Raw genomic sequence first — 27,219 nt, 5'->3', positions numbered from 1 at the left:
ATTTATACAGCATTCTTCTACACAACAGAAGAGGGCACTAGATCTCACCATAGATGGTTATGAGTCCCCATGTGGTTGTTAGGAATGGAACTCAGAACCTTTGGACGAACAGCCGTTGTTCTTAATCTCTGAGCTATTTCTCCAGCCCAAGAATTTTGGAAATTGACTGTAAATGTTTTTATATGCAACATATTCTTATTAAAATTTTTAGTTTTATTTACTCATTCATTTGATTTTTGTTTTGTTTTGTTTTTCCCTCAAGACACTGTATTCCAGCTATCCTGGAACCTACTGTGTAACCAGGCTGGCCTCAAGCTCACACAGATCTTTCTGCCTCTGCCTCCCAAATGCTGGGTTTAGGGGTGTATACCATTACACTGACTAAATTTTTATGTTTTCTTTTTTTTCATTTTTGTTTTTTTGAGACAGAGTTTCTTTGTATAATAAGAGCCCTGATTGTCCTGGACTTGCTTTGTAGGCCAGGCTGGTCTCAAATTCACAGAGATCTGCCTGCCTCTGTCTCCTGAGACCTGGGATTAAAGGTGTACACTACCATACCTAGCTTTAAATTTAGTTTAATTTAACTAATTAAATAAAAAAACTGAATTTTTAATTTAATTTAAAAAAAATTTGAACTAACATCTTTTAGGCTGGCCTTTGAACTCCTGCATTCAGCAAACTCCCTGTCCAAGGGCCTTTCGTAGCTGAGTTGCTGGCACATGATACCCAGCTTCATTCAGTTATTCTCTGTTGGGTCTCTTATCTTCATCTCCAGCAATTTATTTTTGTCATCTTTGCTTTTGCACTTTTTGTCTTTATCATTTTTGCTAGGGAACCAAGTAAAAAGGAAAACAACACATATACCTTAATGCATGTAAGATGGCTGGGCTGGGGCTGGAGACATGGCTCAGAGGTTAAGAGCACTGGCTGCTCTTCCTAAAGGCCCTGAGTTCAATTCCCAGCAACTACATGGTGGCTCACAACCATCTACGATGAGATCTGGTGCTCTCTTCTGGTGTGCAGGTGTATGTGCAGGCAGAATATTATATATATGATAAATAAATCTTAAAAAAAAAATGAAGAAGAAAAAGAAAAGATGGCTGGGCTGTGATACCATCTAATGCAGTTCAGGATTTTTTTTTAAGATTTATTTATTATTTGTATAGCATTTTCCTGCACACCAGATCTCACTATAGATAATTATGAGCCACCATGTGGTTGCTAGGAATTGATCTCAGGACCTTTGGAAGAACAGTGAATGTTCTTAACCTCTGAGCCATCTCTCTACTCCCCTGTGATACCACCTAAAACCCACACAATAAATAAACAATTATCTTTACTTATTTATGTATTTATTCTTTTTTTTTCTTTTTTGAGAGAGAGTTTCTTTGTGGCTGTCCTGGAACTCACTGTGTAGACCAGGCTGGCTTAAAACTTAGAGATACACCTGCCTCTGCACCCTAAGTGCTGTGTTTAAAGGCGTGCACCACCACTCTTGGCTTATTTTTTGATGATACAAATCTTCAACCCAACAGAGGAATCCAGGACATTGTAAAAATCTCTTTTTAATTTGATATTTATACTGAATTTTCTTTGTTTCAGATGAATTTCCTGAAGTAAACCGAGCTTCAATTCAACAGGATCACAAAGGGAGATTCTATGAGGACTTTTACAAGTATGTTTTGGTATTTTGCTGTGACTCTTATTTATTTATTGGTTGTTTCTTCCTAACTTAAATAACTTTCAGATTTCATCAATTTTCCATCCCTGTACATTTTAAATTCTAAGATACAGGATACCACGTTGTGTTTAGAATTTTTAGTTCTTTTTGCCTTTTTTTGCTAAGTCTAACTATTTACCTTTGGTTAGTCTGGAACTCACTGTATAGACCACGCTAGGCCTGAACTTGGAGCACTCTTTGTTTCTGCCACCATGTTGCTGGAATTGCAGGTGTGAACCATCACAACTTCTAGATTTGTTTTTTTAGTTGTATAGTAGTTTAGCCTTCAAAGGTCATACCTTCAAAAGTAAATAAGTTGTTAATATAAAAACCTTGGAGGCACAATAGCTAAATTTACAGTTAACATTTTGCCACATATGCTTTCTCTGCTTTGGGCTAGATTTTGTCTTAAAGTAAATTATAGCTCTTAAAATAATTTTATTCCTATACAAAATAAGATCATTGTATATATAATCAAAATGTCATTTAACAAAATTAACAGTGACTTGAAGATTGTCCAGTTATCACGTTGCTTCACTGTGTGCTAAAATAACTTTGTATGTGTATGTGTGAGTATATATATATGTATTTGTGAGTCCATGGAAGCCAGAGGTTGACGCTGGTTTTTTCTTCCACCTTATTTTTTGAAAGGGTGTCTTTCACTGAACTTGGAGCTTGCTGACTGGCTGGTCAGTGAGCTCAGGGATTCACCTGTCTGTCGTTCCTCTCACCGCTGGGGTTACAGATATACACAGCCATTGTCTGGCTTTTTCATCAGTGCAGGGGATCCAAAATCAAATTCTCCTGCTTCATCGGCAGGCTCTTTGCCTATTGGGTGGAATGGCTGGTACACAGAGGCTTTATTGTTCAGTTTTGTTCCGTAGTGCTGTTTTGTGTGTGTGTGTGTTGTGTAGTGTTTCCATACATGGTCATGAAGAGGCTAGAAGTCAATATCCAGTATCTCAAGCATTCTCTCCCTCATTCATTCATTCATTCATTCATTCATTCATTCATTTATACAGTTTATATGTAATCTTGGCATCCAGTGTCTTCCTCAGGCATTCTCTCCCTTATTTATTTACCTATCTATCTATCTATCTATCTATCTATCTATCTATCTATCTATCTATCTAGACAGTTTATTTGTAATGTTGGCTGCCCTGGAACTCACTGTGTAGACCAGGATGGATTCAGAGATCCACCTGACTCTGAATCCTGAATGCTAGGATTAAAGCCATGTGCCAATCCTGGCTTGCCTTAGTGTTGAGGGTTATTAATATTTAATATTGATTTATATTTTAGATAAGCAGTGGTTATTCCCTAACCAGCTACATACCCAAATAACCACACAGAAAGACTAGGATTTATTTAATTAGCCTAGAACACAATGTTGCACAATAATTACTCGATTCCTAAACCTCCAAGCTAGTATAGTTTCCTCCCATTCAGGTTTTCCACATTATTCTTGCTTTTTAATTATATCCTAGGTCTGGCTCATTTATCTTGATGTTTTCTCATCCTCTCCTCAGGCATCTATCCATCCTGTTGTTTCTCTTCTCCTCATGGGACCAGGATGTCCCACCCTAGTCTCTGTATTGTTCAGCATTGGCTATTTGGCTTTTATTGACAATACAGAGATCAAATGGTGCCATGTTTACACAAATGCAATGTCTGGTAGAGAAATCAGCATTTGAATGAACAAGGGTGAGCTGTACACAGTCCACAAGAATGTTATGCCACCACCTTAGTTTTATTTTTAAGATTACAAATATTTAATTACTTATTTTATGTGCATTGGTGTTTTGCTTGTCTGTATGTTTGTGTGAGGGTGTCAGATCTTCTGGAACTGGAGTTTCAGACGTTGTGAGTTGCCATGTGAGTGCTGGGAATTGAACCTAGGTCCATTGGAAGAGCAGCCATCTCTGCAGCCGTGATTTACTTATTTACTTATGGCATGTGTATGTCCTCATGGGAACACCGTTGGGATTCTCTCCTACCTTGTGGGTCCCTGAGATGCATCAGGTTAGGTGCCTTTCTTCATGAGCCATTTTATTTATTTGTGTTTTGTTTTGTTTTAAGACAGGGTCTTTCTCTGTAGCCCTGGCTGGCCTGGAATTCCCTGTATATATCAGGCTGGCATAGAGCTCACAGAGATTCTCCTGCTTCTGCCTCTAGACTGCTAGGACAAAGGGTTGGGACCCCACGCCTAGCTTGTTGGGTTTGGGTGTTTATTTGTTGACCAAGTAACCCTGGCTGGTCTGAAACTCGCTACGTTGACCAGCCTGGCCTTGAACTTGTACCTGTACCTCCTTAGTTCTCAGTCCTTGAATTGTAAACATTTATCCCTTCATCCCCTGCTTATTACTTGCTATTAACCACATTTTTCCTCCTTCCTCGAAACTTTGTAATAATGATCCTGAGAACATGTATGTACCAGGTGCTCGATTTCTCTTTCATGATAATATTCTTTTCAGAGTGGTGGTACAGAATGAGAGAAGGGAAGAGTGGACTTCGCTCCTTGTGACCATTAAAAAACTCTTTATCCAGTATCCAGTGTTGGTGCGACTGGAACAGGCAGGTACTGCATCCATGTGTCAGAGGTGCCTTCTTGTTTTTGTTTTTGTTTTGGGAAATTGTGTTCAAGACATGGTTTCTCTGTGTAGCCTTGGCTGTCCTGAAACTCACTCAGTAGACCAGCTGGCTTGGAACTCAGAGATGCTCTGCCTCCTGAGTGGTGGGATTTAAGGCATGTACCACTGTGACCTGCTCTCTTCTTAGTTTTTAAGAGCTCATCTTTCCTGAAGTGTTTTCCCTTGTCTTGTATCTTTTGCTTCAGGGGGCTTTCCTCAAGGAGACAATTCTACCTCAGCACAAGGAAACTACCTAGAGGCCATCAACTTGTCTTTCAATGGTGAGTAAGAGCACAGTAAGCTGACCTCATGCTTCCCGTGTGGCTCATAGACTCAGACCTGGTGGCTCTCTTCTCATTGACACTTCAGATTAACTCAAAGCAGTACATTCTAATTGGATGGTAGCAATGATTGCTCTTTGGCTTGTGGGCCTTCTGTTGGGGAATCAGCTTAGTGTTTTCATCTGCCTCTGTGGAAATGAGCTGGCCAGATTCCTTCTCGGCTGCTTGTTTTACTACAGATTATGTTTTCATTTATCACACCATCCTTCAGCTGATTTTAGGTAATTTTTTTTAAATTCTGCTTTTTAAAAGAAAACACATATTTTTGGGGTTTGGAGCCTGCAGTAGGAAAGTCATACGTATGAGGATATAGAGAATGTGAGCCAGTAGAGAGATGCTATCTCAAAAACAAAAACAAGGAGTCTGTGAGATGATTTAGTGGGCAAAGGTGCCCGATGCCAAGTTGAGGTCCTGAGCTCTGAGATCATAGGAGAGAGATGACTCCAGCAGGTCGTCCTCCATATGCACACAGTAGCTCCCTCCCATACATGCACACACAAAATAAAAAAGTGAAAAACCAAGCCACAAAAGGTGCATATGCTAGATTCTTAGAGTTTAAGTGGAGAAGGTATATTGAGTAGAAACGAGGCACTCCTCAGTCCTGCTGGAAGAAGAGCCAGTTTCTGGCTGTGGTTTGATTTCTTCCTAAGGCTTCCCTGCGTTTATGAGGCAGCTGAGATACTGTTATTTGCCAACTGAAAAGGAAACTTGAAGATTTAGGTAGCTCTTTTCATTGAAGACGGAGACCTTGGTGGCTCTGAGAAACACAGCAGTAGGAATTCCTGGAGCCATATTCAGTCTCCAATGACCCTGTCTCTGCTGTGTTTGGAATTCCACTCATCCTCTTGGAAAGACTGATAAGGCCAGCTCCAGGTGGCCATTAGCAGCACTGGCAAGAGGTGGAAGTGCTGCTGTGTTTTTACTTCATCATATTGCCTTCCATGAGTTTGTATCCAGGTGCCAGGGAATTCTAGAATACAGTGTAGCTTATTACTACTCTTTTTGTCACATTTGAATTTTGAAGATTTTTCATAGCAATAATTAGTTCAGGAATAAAAATTAGTTTGTTAAATTCACATGACTTAAAAGCTGTTGATCTGTTTTCTTACAAACTGTGTTAAATTAATATTTGAGGGCTGGTGAGATGGCTCAGTGGACAAAGGTGCTTCTCTCTCTGATGTCCTGAGTTCAGTTCATTGAATGTGGACATGGTGGACAAACTTCCACAAGTTGTCCTCTGACCTCTACATGTACACTGTGGCACTTGAATGTACACACAGTAAACAAACCAATATGAGTAAAGTATCATATTTGATTCTTGGAGTTTTTGGTACAGACTCGTTGACAGATGTTGTAAGTTTATGACATAAAATTAAGCACTTAAATCTGTATAGGGCAAGTATTGGACATCAGTGAGGGTGATTGATAAAGGGTAACATGAAGGTCTTGTTAAGGCATTGCTAAAGCAGAAGGGTAAATGTGTGCATGACTTGGTAGATTTCAGGATGTGCCGGTAGATATGACTAGAATGTGTATCAAGTGCTCTGAAAGCACAGAGATGCTTGTGTGTGTTGGCTTCTGAGAAGCTGTGACATCATCACTGTGGGGGATTTTTGTTTTCTTTTAAGTGTTTGACAAGCACTACATCAACCGAAACTTTGACCGAACTGGGCAGATGTCTGTGGTGATCACGCCTGGGGTGGGTGTCTTTGAAGTGGACCGCCTACTCATGATCTTGACCAAGCAGCGGATGATTGATAATGGTAACAGTCATTGGTTTCTGCTGTCTCCCTGTGTTCTCAGCCTGAGCTGTCCTAGAACTGAGTTTTCATTGTCTTCTTAGATTATGAAGGGCTTTGCAAGGGGGTCAGGGGTATCACTAGATTTTGAATAGTGGAGGCCTTGCTTGTCTTTTTACAGATCTTCTGGGTAATCAGTAGTAATCTTCTGGGTAATCATAGTAGAGAAAACAGAAAGTGCATGCGTGTCTTTCCTGTGTAGGAGCAATGACAAGCTTATAAATTTCAGCACAGCAAGTCAGCTTTGCCTTATACCGAGTTTAGTGATGCCATTCACAGACTGGAGTACTTACCTGTTGTCTTCCTCTTCCCACCTTTTTTCATTCTTCCCTCTTTAGGAATTGGTGTGGATTTAGTGTGCATGGGAGAGCAACCCTTACATGCTGTGCCGTTATTCAAGGTAATAGAATTTAGATCCTTCTGAAAGACCAGATGAAGAATAATTAAATAGAAAAGTTGGAGCATTTCATAGCCAGCTTGTTTTCTAGCTTCTCTGCCCTGGCATTTCTCTTGTAGCTACACAACCGGAGTGTACCGAGGGATTCTCGGCTGGGTGACGATTATAATATTCCTCACTGGATAAACCACAGGTAGGTATGATCTTGAGTGAAAGATAAATATTTTGAATAGTTTCCTTAGTATTGGCTCTTTAAATTTGTTATTGTTTTGTTTTTTGAGATGGTCTCTCTGTTGCCAACTCTCAAACTCACGACAGTCCTACCTCAGCCTCCTGAATGCCTGGATCATATTCTGAGCTGCTCAAACCTACCTGCCTACCTGCCTTATTATTTATTTATTCATTTACTCATTCATTCATTTGCCTATTTATTTATTTGTTGGTTGGTTGGTTGCTTGGTTGTATTCTGAGCCACCCGAACCTGCCTGCCTGTCTTATTATTCATTTATTTGTTTATTTATTTATTCATTCATTTATTTGTTGGTTGTACTGGGGTCATCCCAAGGCCTTGGGATTTTCTTTTTAATACTTAGCTTTATTTCTATGTGTGCATATATCATTTGTTTATGGGTAGGCACAAAGGCCAGACAAAAGTGTTGGATCATGTGCAGCTGGAATTACAGGTGGTTGAACCTGATGTGGGTTCTGGGACCAAACTCAGGTCCTCTTAAGCACCGAGCCATCTCTCCAGCCTGCATAGTAGGAATTGCTCTCCCACAGCTATAGAGAATCACTTTCTTAGACCATTATTTTCTTCCTTCTTTACTTTTGTTCCTAAGTAACAAAATACTTTTTATAGTCTTAGTTTGAAGCTCAAGATGTAGAAGTAAAAAAATGTTAGTGTTCTTCTCTGCAAGACGTGAAAAGCCAGCATCCTGGGGCTCTGGAGACAAAAGCCTTTAAACCACTCCTCTCTATGTGCTTGATCTGCTTCTTCAAGAGGTCTTGATAAGGACTGATGCAGTTGATGCCTGCAGCCTCATCTCCTGCCACCATTTTCCCTTTCTTGATACCCTCCTCTTATCCTCAGATCTGGGCCTCAGGCTTGTCATTTCCTTCAAGACCCAGCTCCAATCCCTGTCCTGTGACTCCCCAACAGCCAGAATATGCTTTTTTCTCTGGTGCTTCCTGTTCTCTGTGCTGCTGGTCATATGCTAGGCTCCACGAGGAGAGACTGCTTGCCTTACTTATGCCTCCAGCTCAATAGAACCTTCTGTTTTGGCTTTTATAGCATATTTTTAACAGTTTCTTTTTAAACTTATTTATGTGTGTGCATGTCTGCACATGCAATGGCACTCTTGCGGAGGTCAGAGGAAAATTTGTAAGATTTGGTTCTTTCCTTCCTTTCACCATGTAGTTAGTTCCTGGAGACCAAACTCAGGTCGTCAGGCTTGTTAGCAAGAACCTTTACCTAACACTGAGCAATCTTGCTGATCCTGTGTCTATAGTATTTAAGTTGATAATATATGCTAGAGAGCAGCTTGGAAACCCATTACAAATACAGCCTTGCTTATGTGTCTTTTATCGTTGTCATGAGCTATATTCCTATTGGTACAGTGATTGTTGCTGGTCACCTATAATTATTCATAGGGAAGAACCAGAAATGAACACGGATTATCTATTTAGCCACTACAATTATCCTGTTCAAATACCTTTTTTTCTCCAAGAGCCCATGAAATATTATGTGGCTGGTTTTCCATAGTCTTTCTTTAGGTTAATGTATGACATTTGGTTTTGGGTTTGTTTGTTTTTTGTTTTTTTGACACAGGGTCTTGCTATGTAGCCAACCTGGTCTCAAACTTTTGATTGTCCTACTTCAGCAGTTTTTTTAAAGCTATAAGCCACCACATCCAGCCACACAATATCACACTTAAAAAAACAAAAACTTTATTTATATGGGTCTTTTGCCTGTGTGTATATATACCACATACTTGCCTCATGTCCCCAGAGGTCAGAAGAGGGCATTAAGTCCCCTGAAACTGGAGTTACATGTGTGAGTTATCTTGTGGGAGCTAGGAATCAAACCTGGATGTTTTGGAAGAGCAGTCAGTGCTGTTAATCCCCAGCCATCTCTCCAGCGCCCCCCCCCCCCTTTTTTTTTGTCTTTGGCTCTAAGGGAAGAAAAAAAAAATTAGAAAGCAGAAAAAGATTGATTGACTATGTGTTAGGAAGATGGAGAGAAAGATCCAGAAAACCCCTCAATTCTGTTTTTCGGGTCCTGAAGTGAGATCAGAATTTGAATAGAAGACCGAGGGATGTGCACCTCAGAACAATGCTGATCAAGATGTGGTCCTGCCCACCACTGATCCATCACTGACTGGGTTTCTGTCGCATCCTGTAGGAGGTTTCACAGATTGTAGAACTGCGTGAACTCTCTTTCCAGGAGACCAGTCCCGTACTGGCCAAGCCGCCTTCCCTTCTCCAACATGAAATTTCTGGGGAATTCCCATTTCTTTAAGGCCCATTGCTTCAATAGCCTCATAGGTTGAGGACACAAGTGTCTCTTTAGAATAATTTCATTTCTGCCAGTCCAGTTACAATAGCAAGTACCTTTGCCTCCTGAGCCATTTTGCTGACCTTTTTATTTGTAACTTTTTAATGCATTTAGATTCGGTTTTCAATTAGAAATCACAATTGTTTAATTATACCATAGTTCATGGTTTTTACTTCAGTTTAGGAAAGGTAAAAAGTAACTATAGAATATATAGAAATATATGTAGTCCAATCAAAGTTCTGTATTTTTAGAAATTTTATTTTTGTAGTAACTTGGAAGATTCCTTAGTTACCCTATTTTATTTTCACCCTGCACTGGCAGCTTTCTGTGCCATTATGATGCAGGATAGAACCACACATCAAGGACTTTGTTTTGTATTTTTGAGACAGAGTTTCTCTGTGTAGTCTTGGCTATCTTGAATTTGCTGTGTAGTCCAGGTTGGCCTTGTACTCACAGAGATCCGCCTGCCTCTGCCTCCCAGAGTGCTGGGATCATAAGGTGTGCACCACCAAGCCCTGCTACATGAAGGACTTTTAAAGCTGACAATTTGGAGGGACTGATACCTGCTTCTCACATTTTATTGTTAGCCTTGCCAAAACAAACAAACAAACAAACAAACAAACCCTAGAATCCTAATGAAAATTGTGATTTTAGATTGTTTGTAGCTCTGAAAATTAGCATTTCATGATTCAACTTAATAGAAATCAATTTTTCTGTCTCACATTATTTTGTAACTTATGTCTCTGTTGTGTGTGTGTGTGTGTGTGTGTGTGTAGGAGTACTTGTATATGTCAATGTGAACACATTAATAACAGCCTCAGAATACCCAGAATGTGTCAGCGTTGAGTTGAGAGTAATAAATTAAAAAGTGCTTTCCCTTGGTGTAATTTGAGCAAGGTTGAGCTAAGATTGGAATTCTGTTTTCCTGTGTCTTCTGTAGTTTTCTGTTTGTTGTAAGAGTCCAAATTTGTGCCTGTTGAATGCTGTCTTGCATATCTTCTTGGGTGTGTGTTTCTTTGTGTTCTTAACAAAATACTTTGCTTTCTCTTTTATTGAGCAGCATGAAATACATCACATGGGGAAGGGATGAGGGATACTTTGCAGAAATGTTTAACAGGATTTTATAGGAGAGTCTAACTGACCCAGATAACAAGCAAACAAATGCCATCAAGCAATATTTGTATGTTGTCTTCAACATTTATGGTGGATAGTCATTCATTTTATAAGGTTGCTTGCAACCTTATAAACCTTCTGGCATGTATTACCATCACACACATACACACGTGCATTGTTTATGGGTCAGGGCAAGGAAGAATACACAAATTTAAGATTACAGTTTAGCTTTTAAAGGTTCTGCAGAGCCCTGGCTGTCCTGGAGCTGCCTCTGCTCCCCTAGTGCTGAGATTAAAGACATGCACCATCATACCCCTTGATACATTGTTCTCCTAAAGACAGTCTTGAGTGTCTTCAAAGTATATTATTAACTCTGGCTGGGAGATCCAACAAAAGTCCCAGCCTTAGAATGTGAGATATTTTCATTGTAATTGTACACATGTGTATGGGCTGTGTGTACACGTATACATGTGTACATACTTGTGGAGGGCAGATGGCAAGCTTCTGTGTCTTTCTGCTGGTACTATTCACTTTGAATTTTTGAGACAGCCTCTCTCACTGTCCTGGAGCTTTCCCAGGTAGGCTAGGTAGCCAGCCTGTGAGCCACAGGAATCTACCTGTGTCTTTCTTCCCTGTGCAGGGATTACGAGTACATAGCACTGAGCCTGGCTTTTTCACATGGGTTCTGGAGAATGAGCCAAGGTCCTCATGCTTGCATGACAGGGACTTTACTGCCTAAGAAATGTCCTCAGCCATTTCTTTTTTTCTTGAGACACAGTCTTGCTATGGACACATTTCTGCTTCAGCCTTCCCCGGGCTCAAATAATGGACATCTGCCACCATGCCAGCTTTCTACCCCTATCTTTTGTTTTTGTTTTCTCTGTGTTCTATTCATATCTTTTATTCTTGATGTCTGAGAAGAAAATAGCACCTTCTACTTAGTTTTATCCTTTAGACTTCTGGGAGAAATCACGTTCTCGGGGTTGGCTGGATGTCCAATAGCAAGTTCTCAGGTGATACTCTTGTGTTCTTATGTGCTTAGTGTACCATAATATTGTCCCCATGGCCTGTCAGTTATCTGTGGATGCTGCTGCTGCTTTTATGTTGCTGCTGTTGTTGTGTTTTGTTGTTGTTTTGTTTTTGAGACCACTGTGGCTGTCCTGGAGCCACATCATGCAGACCAGTATTTGAGCTCACAGAGATATACCTTTCCCTGTTTCCCAAGTGTTAGATTAAAGTTGTGTGCCTCCATACCTGGCTTTGTTTGTAGTCAGAGATTTTCTAGAAGGTAGAATTGACAACATTCCAAACATTATTTGTAAATTTATGACCGAGAATACAAGAAAGTCCAAGGTCCCTGAGGAATGGGAAGGCAGTACAGCTTCTGTGTGTTCATTCAGCACTCTGGTGTGAGGCTGTCTCCAGTTAACATGGGTTCATGACATGGTTGTACCATGATTTTTAAAGGGATTGGGATTCAGTGGGATCAGCTATTTTTTTCTTGAGGACTAACCTTTTTTCTGTTTTTTGTTTGTTTGTTTTGTTTTGTTTAAGTACAGACCAGTGAGTGAATAACTTCCTGTGGACCTAACAGTGTACCAAACATCAGGGTGAAAGTATCCTGACATAAAGAGGTGTTTTGTTTGTTTGTTTCTTTTTGTTTTGTTGTTGTTGCTGCTTCCCTTCCTGACATAGATGATTCTGATTTAGTTAGCAGTTAAGACTCGTGTACACTAACCAGTGGGGAGAAAAGGCCAGAGCAACAGTTGAAATCATTCCTAATGTTGAAGTTAGAATTTTCAAGACAAGGTTTCTTTGTGTAGTTTTGCCTGTCCTGCAGTCTTTTGAACGCTTTGTAGACTGGGCTGGTCTTGAACTCACAGCTGTCCACCTGTCTCTGCCTCTGAGTGCTGGGATTAAAGGTGTACACCATCACATCGGCATCACCAACAAAGTCTCACTCTATAGCCTTGGCTGCCCTCTTAACTCATAGAGATTGATCTACCTGCCTTTGCTTCCAGAGTGTGAGCATGCTTGGCTATATTAGTGTGTGTGTGTGTGTGTGTGTGTGTGTGTGTGTGTGTGTGAGATATGTGTATGAATGTGGTGTATGTGGAGGTCAGAGCACAGCTTTGGAAATTGATTCTGTCCTTTCAACATGGGTTGGCAGAGATCACATTGTCAGGTTTGCACAGTGCTTTTTACCCACTGAGCCATCTCACTGGCTAGAACTGGGAAGATTTGTGAACCTAAAACAAAGCCAAGCACAGATGAGCTTATCTTGTCTTAAGGTTTAGTAATGAAGCTGGGTAGAGTAGTGCACATCTTTAGTCCCAGCACTCGGGACACAGAGGCAGGCAGATCTGAGTTTGAGGACAGCTAGGGCTACACAGAAAAACCCTGTCTCAGAAAAAAACAAAACAATAAAAAAATGGGGCTGGAGAGATGGCTTATTGGTTAAGAGCACTGACTGCTCTTCTGGAGGACTGAGGTTCAATTCCCTGCACCTACATGGCAGCTCATCACTGTCTATGGATCTGACTCCCTCACACAGACGTATACGCAGGCCAAACACCATGTGCACATAAGAATAAATAAATGAATTATAGATTAATTACCTTTTTATTTTTTTTAACAGTTTCTACACATCCAAAAGCCAGCTTTTCTGTAACAGTTTCACTCCACGAATAAAACTGGCAGGAAAGAAGGTATGTTTTCCCAATCTGAACAACTTTCAGGGGCTGTCACACAGGCTTGTGTTTATTCTGATTTTGAAGTACTGTCACCTCCCCTCTGCCCTGACTAGGTTCATAAATGGGGTTTAAAAACTTTTGTGTTCAAACTTTAAGGAGGAGCTGGGGCTATAGCCTATGCAGAACCCTTTCACAAGCATGCATAAGGCCCTATATTTAGTCCTCAGCCGGAAAGCAGGAAGGCTGCCTGATATCTATTAAAGTCATGACAAAGTTGAGGGGGGAAAGTATTTCATTTTGATGTGAATGGTTTAATTTGGATACTGAGGCCACTGTTATTGAGACAAGGAAAGACAAGGATACACATTGCAGCAAAGGAAAAACAACAACTTTGAAAGGTAATATTGTAGTAGTAAGTAAATAGAAATTCAAATGTGGGCCCCTCCCCAACACAAACTATGCGAATAATCATGCCAGATACTAGGAAAAGTAACAACGTTGGTGACCGAGTTCCTGGTTGGTACTTGGCAAATCAGGTCAGCCGTGTGTGTCAGGTGACTTGTGAACGTTTATGCTGTTCTGTGTTGCTTGATCATTATAAAAATCATTTCTGATCATTGATGTGGGAGATTTGAAAGTCATTAGAAACCCTTTTAAAAGTGATAGCTCAGTCAAGTTGGTGGCACATTTCTTTAGTCCAGCACTCAGAAGGCAGAGGCAGGTGGATCTCTGTGAGTCTGAGGCTAGCCTGGTCAACATAGGAAGTTTCAAATCCATCAGGCCTACAAATCCTACATCGTAGTCCATTGAGGAAACCACTTAAATTGGGTGGGAACTTGGAGGCCTGGAGTTATGGAAGAAAGCTGCTACTGGCTGCTCTTCAGTGGCTTGCTCAGCCTGCTTTCCTATACAGGACCACCAGCCCAGGATGGGAAGTCAGAAAAGGCAGCATTTCCTCAATCGAGGCCCCTTCCTTCCAGATGACTCTAGCCTGTGTCGAGTTGACATAAAATCAGCCAACACAGGCCTCTATCCAGTTTAGTCTGTGCCCCATATGGATAAGGTTGTGTGAATAAATACGGTGCAAGGTGGAAACCGAAAGACTTGGCTTGACACCACGCAGGCAGGTGTTAGGGGCTAGCACCCACTTTTCGTGAGTTACTACACAGCTGGGACCTGGTCTTGGCCCTGGGGAGTAGCACCTAACATACTGTGTTAAGGTTAGTTCTAGCTGAGGAATGATAAAATATCTATTTAATTTTTCAGTCTGCTTCCGAGAAAACCAAAAATGGCCGTGAGACTTGTGAGTATTTTGAGACATTTTTTCATAGCTAATTCATGGCAACAAAATAATATAAAACATCATAAAAGGTTTATGTAAAGGGCAAGGTACCCAATGTCTTATGTTCCTTATGTCACCTTTGGAAAGGTCCTCAGCCGCCTTGTAGTTGCATCTTGTAAGCTGCAGTGAGTGGGTCAGGTCTGGGCTCTGGTGGAAAGTAGAAGAGGACTGGCGATGTTCAGCCAGTATTTAAGCAAAACTATAGAAGATTAAAGTGCTGCTAATGTTGCCTTTCTGACTCTACTTTTTTTTTTTCCTGAGAGAGAGGGGGTTTATCTGTGTGGCCATGACTGTCCTGGAACTCTCTCTGTAGACCAGGCTGGCCTTGAACTCGGAGAGGTCCACCTGCCTCTGCCTCCGGAGTGCTGGGATTAAAGGCACACACCTCCAGTGCGCAGCCACTCTATACTGTTGAAACATCACTTTGACGTTTATGTCAGGCCTACCCCGACACTTGGGTTATTATTCCACCTTTTTCTTGGTAGATGATCTCCTGTGCCTCGCAGATTTGGATGGCCCTCTGTAGGTCATCCCTGTAGGTGTCTAATTGATGCTTATGATAGTGTCTGTTAGAAGTGTGTTTTAATTGTGTTGTTTGTGTTTCTGCAGCTCTTGGGACTCCAAAGGAATCTGAGAATACTCTTCCCATCCAAGTAGATTATGATGCCTATGATGCTCAAGTGTTCCGGCTGCCTGGTCCATCCCGGGCTCAGCGCCTCGCCACCTGCAGGTTTTTTATCAGGTTCCCCCAGGGGGTGGGGGAGACATGGGGGCATAGGCCTGTAACCTAGGACTCAGAAGGCAAAGGTGGCAGGATTTCAAGTTCAAACCCAGCCTCAGTTATATAGTGAGAGTATATTTCAGGAAAAAAAAAAAAGATTGGCTAAGAAAACCTGAGAGGGGTTGGGGAAATGGCTCAGCCGTTAACAGGACTGGCTGCTCTTTCAGAGGACCCAGGTTCAATTCCCAATACCTGCACAGCAGCTCACAACTGTCTGTAACTCATGTTCCAGAGGATCTGACCCCTCACACATGCAGGCAAAACACCAATGTACATAAAATAAAAATAAATAAATTGGAAGGAAAACCTCAGGTCTATTTACTTTGGCAGCACAGATACTAAAATTAGAACCATACAGAGATGGTTAGCAAGGCCCCTATTCAAGGATGACATGCATATTCATGAAGCATTCCATGTTTTTTATTCCAACAGTTGTTTATATTAAAACAGACTTCTCTAAGACAAAAAAGAAAACCTGAGAGGCCTTTATGAAAGCAACCTTAAGGATATTTAAATTGGAGCTAGAGAGATGGCTCAGTGGTTAAGAGCACTTGTTGCTCTTTCAGAGGACCCAGTGCACAACTGTGTAGATTTGGGAAGGTTCTAGAAGATCCAAAGTTCTCTTCAGACCTTCATGGGCACCAGGCAAACATATGGTGCATCTACACACATCCGGGTATGACATGTATGTACATGGATGAAATAAGTCTTACAAAACATTTTTTTAAAAGTTTTAAAATTAGCCTTAGGAAAGCCATGTTGTAGAAATCGTTGGGAATTCCATTTGTTATGAAGTATTATCTCAAAATACAGGAAGATTCTTAGACATTCTGTAGCTAAGAGATACAATTCACAAAGTACGGGCTTTTCTTCAGTGGACACCGATACTGCGCAGGTAGTGCCTACTGGATCCTGAAGAGGGCGTTGGGTCTTCTGGAACTTACAGGCTGTTGTGAGCCCAACTGACACGGGTGATAGGAATAGGACTTGGGTCTTCTGCAAGAGTAGCAAGTGTTCTTAACCACTGGTCCATCTCTTCAGCCCAACTTCAGTATACATTTTTAGCAAATAACTTTTTTTTGAGACAGGATTTCTTTGTATAGTCCTTGCTGTTTTAGAACTCACTCAGTAAAACAAGCTAGCCTTGGATTCAGTCAGACTTTTGGGTTCTGACTGCTTCTGCTGGGATTAAAGGTGTATGCCACCACCACCCGGCCAAATAATTTTTTTTTGTAGGGCCTGGAGAGGTGGTTTATCAGTTGAGAGCACATTCTGCTCTTCCAAAGGACCTGAGTTCAGTTCCCAGCACCTACATTGGCCTCACAATCTTCCTGTAACTCCAGCTTAGGGGAATCCAATCCAGGCATGTGTGGTCACATGTACATATCCTTAAACAGACAAACATACATAATTAAAATAATAAAATCCTCTTTTGTTTTTTTAATGGAGTATTTATTTTAAAAAAAAATTTTTTTTATAATTTATTCACTTTATATCCTGATGTTAGCTCCCTCCCTTATCTTCCAGTCCCACCATCCTTTCTTTTTCTCCCCTTCTCCCCCTCCCCTAGTCCACTGAAAGGGGGGGTCGATCTTCTCCCCTGTCACCTGATCCTAGCTTATCAAGTCTCATCAGGACTGCCTGGATCCTTTTCTGTGGGCTGGCAAGGTCACCACATGGGGGTGAGGGGAGTGATCAAAAAGCAGGCAACCAAGTTCATGTCAGAGACAGCCCCTGCTTCCCTTACTAGGGAACCCACATGGGGACTAAGCTGCCTATAGGCTACATCTGAGCAGGGAGTCTAGTTCCTCTCCATAAATGATCCTTGGTTGGTGCATCAGTCTCTGTTGGCCCCCATGGGTCCAGAGTATTTTGGTTTTGTTGGTCCTTGTGGAACTAGAAAAGGTCTTCCTGAGTGAGATAACCCAGAAACAGAAAGATGCTCATGGTATATACTCACTTATAAGTGATACTGGCCATATAATATAAGATAAACCTACTAAAATCTATAGACCTAAAGAAGCTAAACAACAAGGAGAACCTTAGGGAGGATGCTTAATTTTCATTCAGAATGGCAAACGGAATAGATATCAGAAGCAGCAGAAGAGAGGGAACAGGATGGGAGCCTACAATAGCTGTCCTCTGAAAGACTGCACCCAGCCGGGGATCAAAGCAGATGCAGAGACTCACAGCCAAACTTTGGGCAGAGTGCAGGGAGTCTTTTGAAAGGGGGGCATAGAAGGATCCAGAGAGGAGAGGAGCTCCATAAAAAGTCTTTTTTATGTTATTTTTTTAATTTTTTGAGACAGGGTTTCTTTGTGCATAGCCTTGGCTGTCCTGGAACTCACTCTATATCGACCAGCCTGGCCTTGAACTCACAGAGATCCACATACCTCTGCCTCCCAAGTGCTGAGATTAAAGACATGTGCCAACACCGCCCAACATTTTATTTTGTTTTGTTTTGCTACAGAATCTATTCTATAGCTCACGGATTCACTGTGTAGCCTACGATGGCCTTGAATCATGGTGTCCTCCCTGCCTCAACCTCCCAATTACCAGGATTACACCTTGCCCTTGCCTTTTTCCCCCTTTGAGACAAAGTCTTATTCGTGGTCCAAGCTAGCATCATTTTTCACATTGGGAGTTTTGATACTGATTCCCTGAGTATGTGCAACTGACGGTCGTCATTGACATCTTAACTCAAGGTCGAAGTGTCCTTTTCATGGTGGTCATTTGTGTCTTGCATGTCAGGTCTGTGAGAGAGCAGGAGAATCACAGTCGCAGGAGTGCCAGCTCCTGCGATGTCTCATCCAGCCCTTCCCTGCCAAGCCGCACCCTGCCCACTGAGGAAGTGAGGAGCCAGGCCTCTGACGACAGCTCCCTGGGCAAGAGCACCAACATCCTGATGATCCCTAACCCCCACCTGCACCAGTATGAAGTCAGCAGCTCACTGGGCTACACCAGCACCCGAGGTCAGTGTGCTGAAGCAGACAGCTGGGGAGGCCTACGGGTGGTTTCTTTGCAGTGGGGAGGGATGGGAGTGGCAGGAAGTGAGTGGAGTGGAGTCTCTTCTTTTAGTCATTTCCAAGCCAGCCAGTAGGTACAGTCATATTAGGTATTGCATATATATTAAAATATTTTTGTCCATTATCTACAAGTCATTTTTAGTCTAGGGTCAAAGCTGTTTGTTATTTTCTCATCATCTCCATTTGTACCATACTTAAAAAAACTGTGTCCTCTGTAATTGGCTGTGCATATTTATGCCTTTTCTTTGCGGTAGTGGAGATTAAATTCAGGGCAAGTGCCATACTATTGAGTTACATCCCAGGGTTGTTTTTTTTTGTTTTGTTTTGTTTTTAATTTTGAGACAGGATCTTACTAAGTTGCCCCGGCTGGACTTGAACTTTCTCTATAGTACAAATAGTCCTTGAATCTGCCATCCTCCTGCCTCAGCCCTCAGAGTTAGCTTGGGTTATAGACCTTGTCACCAGGCCCAGTTCAAATATTAAAGTCATGGATTTCTCTAGCCACAGATTAAATAAAGCCATGGATTGGGATATATATGTGTGTATTGAGGTGTATGTACTGGGGGCTGGAGGGATGGCTCATCATTTAAGAGCAATTGCTGCTCTTGCAGAGGATCTAGATTTGAATCCCAGGATCTGCATGATGACTCACAACCTTATCTATGACTCCAGTTTCAAGGGGATTCAATGCCCCATTCTGACCTGAAGGCACTGAGCATGCATGTGTTACCTAGACGCACATGCAGGCAAAACACCTACACACACAAAAGGTTATACTGTGCTTGATCAGACTTTTTATACTTCATTACTTTGTAAATAACAAAGTATAGCAAATACTTACATGGTATTTATATGTATTAGTTGTTATAATTAGTCTAGAATTATTTGAAGTATATATGTAAGTTATATGCAAATATAATTCTTCTGTTTAAAGGATTTAATATCCACATTGGGGCAGACAGAAAGATTCTTAGACTCAGTCTCTCACAAATACCCAGACATGCCATGTATTTTCATTCTCTTTCTGATTTTATTATGCTTAATTTTCATTTTATTTTTTAGCCTTTTAAATGAGTTGATTTAGATGGGGGGGTGGTGTACACCTTTAATCCCATCCTTTGACTTGTATTGAAATCCTGCCACCACCAAAAAAAAAATTCACAGTTTAAGGTAGGAATAGCTGAGTTAAATTAAAACTGGAGACAGTGAACCATTGTATAAAGTTTACTACAATATTAACAGATTCCAGAATAACATTTATTCTAGCTATTGGCAGCAAAGGTATTATGGCAGGAAATCCAGATGTTTAAGTAGAATTGAAGATGATCACCATCATCTCAGGTCCAAGGAACAGTTTACTTTTGCCAGATTTCTCGATCCAAAGCTAGGGCAATTCCCATGGCCTTGGCTTTTAGCCCCTGAGTTATTTCTGCTCTCCTTTTGTTTTCGCTTGAAAGCCTTGTCTTCATCATCTTTTTTTTTTTTTCAATGCAGTTTATTCAGGAACCTTGAACAATCTTCTGACCCTGGGGAAAGCCAGCCCACAGCTTAAATAGCCTTTGGGTAGCCAACCCCAGCGTGCCACGTGGGCAATGCAGATAGGTCCACATACATGGAAGCAAGCCAGATCCTCAGCCTTAGCCAAATGTGGAATTGTTCGTGACAGAGAGCACTCACCATAGGGAAGGTGGAAGGCGGAAACCAGCTCCATCTTTAAGGCGCGGCATTACGCAGCTCTCTACAGTTCCCCCTTTTTGTTTTAGACGCATCAGGCAAGAGTAGAGGTCTGATCTCTGATATTAGAAATAAATTGGGACTTTGTACTGATGTTCGTTTAGGTGTCATCCACCCAAAGAGCATCAGACCCATCCGATACCTTTTTCTCAGAGGCGGGACCTGGGGCATCAACCCGCATGCAATCAGACATGCTCTTCTCTGGGTCCAAAGCGGCTGACCCTGAGTGCAGTGCTTAGCCTCGCATCCTGAGCGTAACATTTTAGCTTTTTATGGTAGCCAACCATGCTTAGGGAGACTGTCCTGCTTCAATGGCTGTAAAGGCCTGAATGGTCATGGCTGCATTACGCTGTTGTGAGACTCTAATCTTGCATATATACCACAGGCAAACCAAGGAGACCAACACCAGAAGGCCTGCTAATGCTCCCATGCCCGCCCATTCCTTCAGATGATTCATGGCTGCAGCAATCCATGATGATAATCCTGTGGCTAGTCCTGCGTCCACTTTGGTAGAATTTACCGTGACAATGGCCACTCTCAGCTGCTCCATCGTAGTATCGAATTCTCCAGGCCAATTACCTAAAATATAGCTAGACAATTGTTTAGACAGATTTGCAGCACAGGGAAAATTCTCATGTTGTATGCTAGTGACTCAAAGTCCAGCATACTTTCATTGACAGCCAAGTTGAGCGATTTGCCATAGGGTATCAATTTGCTCCTGCACGAGGTCAATCCTCTGATTGAACACCATCAAGCCTCCTTTTAGTTGAGCATTAATTCCTTCATCTTCTTATCCTGCTTCTTGAGCTGTTTCAGGGTCTTCTATTTTACTGCTTCTGAGACCTGACATGGTGCCTCTGGTCACTTCCTGTGTTTAATTTTTATTAGTCTGTATGCATATGTGCAGAGGCCAAAGGTCGGATACCCCTGGGCAGAAATTACCTGTCAGGCACTTGTGAGTTGCTTGACATGGGTGCTGGGAACCAAATCAAGGTCCTCTGCAAGAGTAGTTAGTCTATTACTGACTGAGCCATATCAGTTTTTCTTGCTGTCACCTACTAATCTGTCTAATACTAGAGAGCAAGGTGCTGTTCCTCCTGTATCCTATCTTGTGTATCCAGCTCTAGCTGCCATTGGAGTTTATAGGCTCCTTTGACATACCAAACCAAACCAAACCAAACCAAGAAAAACAAGCATGGCATAGTGGCATAGACCTTAAGTTCCAAGTCAGGCAGATCTCTGTGAGTTCAAGGCCAGCTTGGTCTACAGAGTGAGTTCAGTGCTAGCTAGGGCTACAAAGTTGAGACCCTGTCTTAAAAAACAAACAGAAAAGCCCTTTTATTCTTGGAATAAGTATGAATTCATGGGAAGTATCAAAAGGTATATAGGGAGGCTATTGACCCTTTTGCTCTTCCCTGGGTTAACAGTATATATGAATTTAGTGTAGATTTAAAACCAGGAATTTAACATTGGTGTAATTTACAGAGCTTATTCATCTTATACCTGCAGTCATATGTTTTATTTGCTTTTATCACATAAAGATTCATCTTACCACAACTGCTATTAAAACACACAACAGGGAGCTGGATACTCTAGTAATTCCAGCTCTCAGGAGGCAGAAGCAGATGGATCTCTGAGTTCAAGGTCAGCCTGGTCTACAAAGCACATTCCAGGACAGCCAGGGCTACACAGAGAAACTCTGTCTCAAAAACAAACAAGACAGTTCTGCAGCCAGGCCTGGTGGCACAGGTCTGTAATCCTAGCTACTGGGGAGTCTGGGGCAGGAGAGTTACAAGTTCAGTGCCTGTCTGGGCCGAATGGTTGTTCAAGGCCAGCCTGAGCAATAAAGAAATACTCTCAAAATAAAAAATACAAACCAAAAAGGTGGGTGTGTATGGGAGTGCAGTTCAGTGGTAGAGCATTTACCCAGCATGATGAAGTCTTTGGGCTCATTCCTAGTGCCCAAGAGAGGACAAGCTATGGAACAGTGCCATTGTTACCAGCCTCTCTCCTCTAACCATTGTATTCCATGATTTCATTACTAAGACTATGTGGTTGGGAAGCATTCGCGTCCTGTCTTGTGCTTACAGCCTTAGCAATGCTGTGTGCACACACTTGCCCCTCTTGCTGTGGAAGGAGCCCGCTAGGCAGGGAGGTTTCCATAACTCCGTACATTAACAGGGGAAACTTTCAGCACTTGGCAACAGGACACATTTATCAATTAGGAACTATTGTGCTCTGCTTAGGGCCTATAAACATTTTGATGGTTGGATTTTTTTTCTTTAACTGGATGAAAGCATGAAATTTCAAAAGAAAAAGCAGATGTTTATCTGCATAATTAGAGAGTGTAACCTATGTCACCTACATTAACTTAATATTTACATTTTATATGCAAAGAATGTTATTTTAAAATGTTCTTTCTTACTTTTTTGAGACAAAAAAGCTTTCATATAGCCCAGGCTGACTTTGCGTTCACTTCGCATGTAGTTGATGCACCATGTGTGTTCTGGAGATCAAACTCAGGTCATCAGGCTTAGCAGCAAGCACCTTCACCTGCTGAGCCATCTTCCTGGCCCCTTTTTGAGACAAAGTCTTACTTTACTATTACTTAGGTTATCCTTGAACTTACAACAGTCCTCCTGCCCTAACCGTCCTAGTGCTAGGTTGGTAGGTGTGCCCCATCCTACCCAGCTGAGTTTCTTCTTTCATTTCCATAGTAATTAATTAGGCCATATTTTTCCTTACTTGATCAATCAAAGCACTGATCGATTTACAGTGTCTTCTGTTTGTGTCAGCTGTACTTTTAGTGTTGAATGAGTGAGTTTGTTAAGTAAGCAACAAAAGTAAAAGGGCAGATAACAAGTAGCAGACAGATAACAAAACATAATGAAATCAGTCACAGCATCCAGCAGACCACAGGAGTAACCCCGAATTGAGAGCGTAAACAAGTGTGCCGTCTCCAGAGCAAAGGTTTATACTGAGCCAGTAGAAGTCCACCGGGGAAGATGAGGCAGGCAGGCAGAATTCCCAGTTGAGCTTTAGTTTTCCTGTTCCTACCACAGATTGATTATGTATGTATGTATGTATGAGACAGGGTCTCTCTGTATAACCCTGCCTGTCCTGGAACTCTGTAGACTAGGCTGACCTCAAATTCAGAGATCTACCTGTCTGTCTCCCAAGTGCAATGGTTAAAGGCGTGTCCCACCATGCCTGTTGCACCACAGATATTTGTATATCATGGGAGAAGTTATAATAAGTGCTATTGTAGAGAGTTTACCTTCTACCTGTACTCACGCGGAAAAATTATTTTAAAGGCAGGATTTCACTTTGTAGCCTGAATGACCAGCCTGGAATGCACAGCCATGGCTGCCAGTGCCTCATCAACGCTGGGATGAACCATCACACCTGGCAGTGCAGTGTCCGTAATACCCTTAGCTGTTTTCTGTTTTCTGCTTTCCCTAGCTCAAAGCCATGGGCTACACTGAGCCAGGACAGCAGCTGTTTGAGCACACATGACATATGCTTGAGGCTGAAACAAGGGAGGGCCTCCTCACTCTGAGTCCCATTTTCAACAAGCTTGAACTGTATACTAACTGTGTATGTACCAATGTAATGTATGTTATAGTGAGGGATAGAGCTTTGACTTGGCTTGATAGAAGACATCACCATGTAATTTAGACCAGTCTTCTAGTTAGCTGTCTAATTGTCCTGCCTACTGCACCTTCTGATGTTGGAATTGCAAGCACACACCACTATGTGTAGGGACAGAATTTTTTTTTTTTTCAATGCAGTTTATTCAGGAACCTTGAACAATCCTCGGACCCTGGGGAGGGACAGAATTTTTGTGGTGATTTAATTATTCTATAACTATATACAAAATACAATTCAGGTTTCAAAGATGAAATAGTACAGTGATGTAGACTGTTTTATGCTAGATATTAGATAATGGTGATTGATACATTCATTTTAAAATTATGTATACATAACTGTATGTTCAGAGGACTCGTCTGTAGGTACCTGCAATTGCATGTGTGGAGGTCAGAAGACAACCTAGGGTATTTTCCTTAGGTGCCTTCTACTTTTTGTTGGAAACTTGTCATTTAGGGCCTGCCAAGATGGCTTAGCTAGTAAAAGAATTTGCTAGACAAGCCTGATATCCTGCATTCAGTTTCTAGAACTCATGTGAAGATGAAACAGCATGGCTTTTTATTAGCTTCAACTTTGCCAGGTGAGCTAGACTAGTTGGCCAGTAGCCAACTGTTTGTCTGCACGTCCCATGTTCTATTGCTATAGGATTACAAGCATGTGCCACCGAACATGTTGGTCATAGAGACCGGGACTCAGATCTTCACCCTTGTAAGACAAGCCCTGAACCATCTTCCTAGGAATCCTTTGTTGTAGTTGTTCTCATCCTTTTTAAGATAGGGTTACAGTGTAGCCTAGGCTGGTCACAAACTCATAATGATCCTTCTGCCTCAGTGTACCAAGTGCTGAGATTACAGATGAGCATTGATGATTTTCCTGCATGTAAGTCTGTGTGAAGGTGTCATATCCCCTGGACCTAGAGTTACAGACAATTGTGAATTGCCATGTGGGTGCTGAGGCTTGAACCCAGATCCCCTGGGAAGAACAGCCAGTGCTCTTCACCATTGAGCCATCTCTCCAACCCTCCACCCCTCATGCCACTTTCTAATCAGCATAGTTATTTGCTGAGCATGGGATGCACAAAAAGGGACTTGGTTCCCATGGGTTTCAGTTCTTAGATCCTTTCAGATTATAGCTTGCTGCCTCCTTCTCTGTAATAGGGCCATTGCACTAGATAGGTTGAATCTAAATATCGTAATATTTCCCTGCTTGGCCAAGCATGAACATTCTTTATTCTTTTTCCTTGAGAATATGTCTTCAATTTAACACAGTGATATGTGATTGCTTACACCTGCCTCAGTACACAGGCTCATGGGGAAGGGGGACCCTCTTAATCACTGAGGAACTCAAGATTCCTTTTATCCTAGGATGCCATCATCTTCAACATTGATTTCCAGAGGAAGAGGAAAAAAGACTAGAGATGATGCTTGTAGATGCCTGTTGTCTAGTTCTTGATTGGGCTTACTTACACCCATGTTCTTTTGGCTGGGACTTGTGTTATTTGGTTTCGGTGCCAGTGGAGAGGGATTCTAGCCTTGTGTGTTCAAGATCAAATGGGTTTAGTGAGCTGGTCTTCTCACCATTTTCTGTTTCTATTCCTTTTCTTCCTTCTTTTCTTTTTTCTTTTGTTCTTTAATTTATTATTTATCCAGGCAGGGTCTCACTTGCATCCTTGTCTGGCCTGGAGCTCACTATGTAGATCAGGCTGGCCTTGAACTCAGAAATCTGTTTGTCTCTGCCATCCAAATGCTGTGACTGTAGGTATGTGCTGTCACACATGGTTCAAACATTTATTTCTATTGTTTTGCCCAAATAGGGTATACATTCACTCCATTCCCAAGGGAAATAACTTAAGTCCCACTATTACTCATTGCATCCAGCTCAGTGTTCACAGTCCCCTAGCAAAATATTGGAATCCCTTAGGTTTGTGTGTCTTCACCGGGTCAGGTCTTCAAAACATTTGAAAAATAAACAAACCTAAGCATGTTTTATTTCTTCAGAGTTTCACAGTTTTATTCTCTTACTTACTTCCTGATATGTTCAATGTATTAGATTTTTGATAGCTTGACTTGTCATTAGTCTTCTTAATTCTGATTCTGTTGTGACTTCGTGCTTTGTCTTTGTCTAACCCCATGATTGCCAGCAGATGTCCTGGAGAACATGATAGAACCACCGCAGCGGGACTCTAGTGCACCAGGAAGGTTCCATGTGGGTAGTGCAGAGTCCATGCTGCATGTTCGACCTGGTGGATATACACCTCAGAGAGCACTGATTAACCCCTTTGCCCCATCAAGAATGCCCATGAAGCTCACATCCAACAGAAGGCGCTGGATGCACACTTTTCCTGTAGGTAAGCTGGCTGCTCGGGTAAGGGCCGTGGACTGAGTTCCTAGCTCTGGTCTTAAGCACGAGTCAACCATGTGTCTTTAGTCAAGCATCTCAACTTGGCCCCACCAGTGAGATGGGTGTGCCTGCTGGGCTTTCCAGTGTTCTCAGGAGCATCTTTGAAGACATGCTTGAGAAGAAGCTCTGTAACTGACCAGCTGTGTTAACTTAAGGACTCTTTTTTTTGTTTGTTTGTTTGTTTGTTTTGAAAGGGACTGTGCTTTCCTGAGCTACCATTTTCCCCTCATTTTCACCCTTTGCAATGGAGGTTGACTTTGAACTTATGATCACCACCACCATAGCCTGTTCATGTGATACTGGGGATCAAACCCAGAGCTTTGCACTTCATGCATACCAGGGAAGAACTGTCTCAGTTGAGTTACATCTTCAGCCCCAGGCTGAGATATCCCACTCCCTCTCTCTCTCTCCCTGCCAGCATGTGGACATGTATGGGGCTGTGTGTGTGTGTGTGTATGTTCGTGTGGAGGACAGTGTCTTCTATTGATCTTGGTTTTGGCGACAGGCTCTCTTATTAAACCTGGAGCTCACTGTTGGGCTAGACCAGCTTCCCAACAAGCCTCAAGAATTCTCCTGTTCTATCTTCCTAGCACTGGTGTTACAGGTACATAATGCCATACCCACCTCATGGATGCCAGGGAAGCTGAACTCAGGTCCTCACTCATACTTACTTAGTAAGCATTTTACTGATTGAGCCAGCTCCCTAGCCCCTAGGCTAAGACCTCTTAAGGGAACTTTCTACCATGACCTTTAGCTCTTTTTGCTTTTTGTACTCCATCCTTCGTGCCTACATTACAAAAAAAAAAAAAAAAAAAAAAAGAAAACAAACCAAAAACCTAGTCTCAAAACACTGTTGAGTTAGCTATCCTCTTGTAGACACATGACCTGCTAATAACTAAGACCCTTTCTTCTTCCCTAGGCAACCCAACCTCCTGGCTCCTCATTCCCGTCCTCAGAGGCCCTTTCCCTTTTTACCCAATCTCTTGATCTCTACATATATTTACCTCTTTCACATTTGGGCTGTCATAGATATTTCTTCTA

The 27,219-nt window shown here is 41.9% G+C and overlaps 1 protein-coding gene and 1 non-coding gene across 16 annotated transcripts in view; both read left to right on the top strand.

Moving 5' to 3' along the window:
• Depdc5 (DEP domain containing 5, GATOR1 subcomplex subunit) overlaps positions 1 to 27,219 on the top strand; it is a 120,853-nt gene that overhangs the window by 28,450 nt on the left and 65,184 nt on the right. For 10 of the 15 annotated variants that reach the window (XM_021651852.2, XM_021651884.2, XM_060365517.1 and 7 more), the window contains exons 12-22: positions 1,603 to 1,675; positions 4,195 to 4,298; positions 4,557 to 4,631; positions 6,320 to 6,454; positions 6,829 to 6,890; positions 7,007 to 7,080; positions 13,193 to 13,262; positions 14,514 to 14,550; positions 15,199 to 15,319; positions 18,122 to 18,342; positions 25,919 to 26,125. In XM_021651852.2, the coding sequence (XP_021507527.1) occupies positions 1,603 to 1,675; positions 4,195 to 4,298; positions 4,557 to 4,631; positions 6,320 to 6,454; positions 6,829 to 6,890; positions 7,007 to 7,080; positions 13,193 to 13,262; positions 14,514 to 14,550; positions 15,199 to 15,319; positions 18,122 to 18,342; positions 25,919 to 26,125 (1,179 nt within the window). The remainder of the gene's footprint in view (positions 1 to 1,602; positions 1,676 to 4,194; positions 4,299 to 4,556; positions 4,632 to 6,319; positions 6,455 to 6,828; positions 6,891 to 7,006; positions 7,081 to 13,192; positions 13,263 to 14,513; positions 14,551 to 15,198; positions 15,320 to 18,121; positions 18,343 to 25,918; positions 26,126 to 27,219) is intronic. The other 5 variants (XM_021651909.2, XM_021651888.2, XM_021651927.2 and 2 more) reach the window with 1 other exon arrangement.
• Positions 15,689 to 15,791, top strand: LOC132646954 (U6 spliceosomal RNA). The gene has a single exon (XR_009585276.1). It is a non-coding gene; the product is annotated as a U6 spliceosomal RNA (small nuclear RNA).

Source organism: Meriones unguiculatus, chromosome 12 (assembly GCF_030254825.1).
Source record: "Meriones unguiculatus strain TT.TT164.6M chromosome 12, Bangor_MerUng_6.1, whole genome shotgun sequence".
Taxonomy (NCBI): domain Eukaryota; kingdom Metazoa; phylum Chordata; class Mammalia; order Rodentia; family Muridae; genus Meriones; species Meriones unguiculatus.
This window is presented reverse-complemented; position numbering and strand designations above follow the sequence as displayed.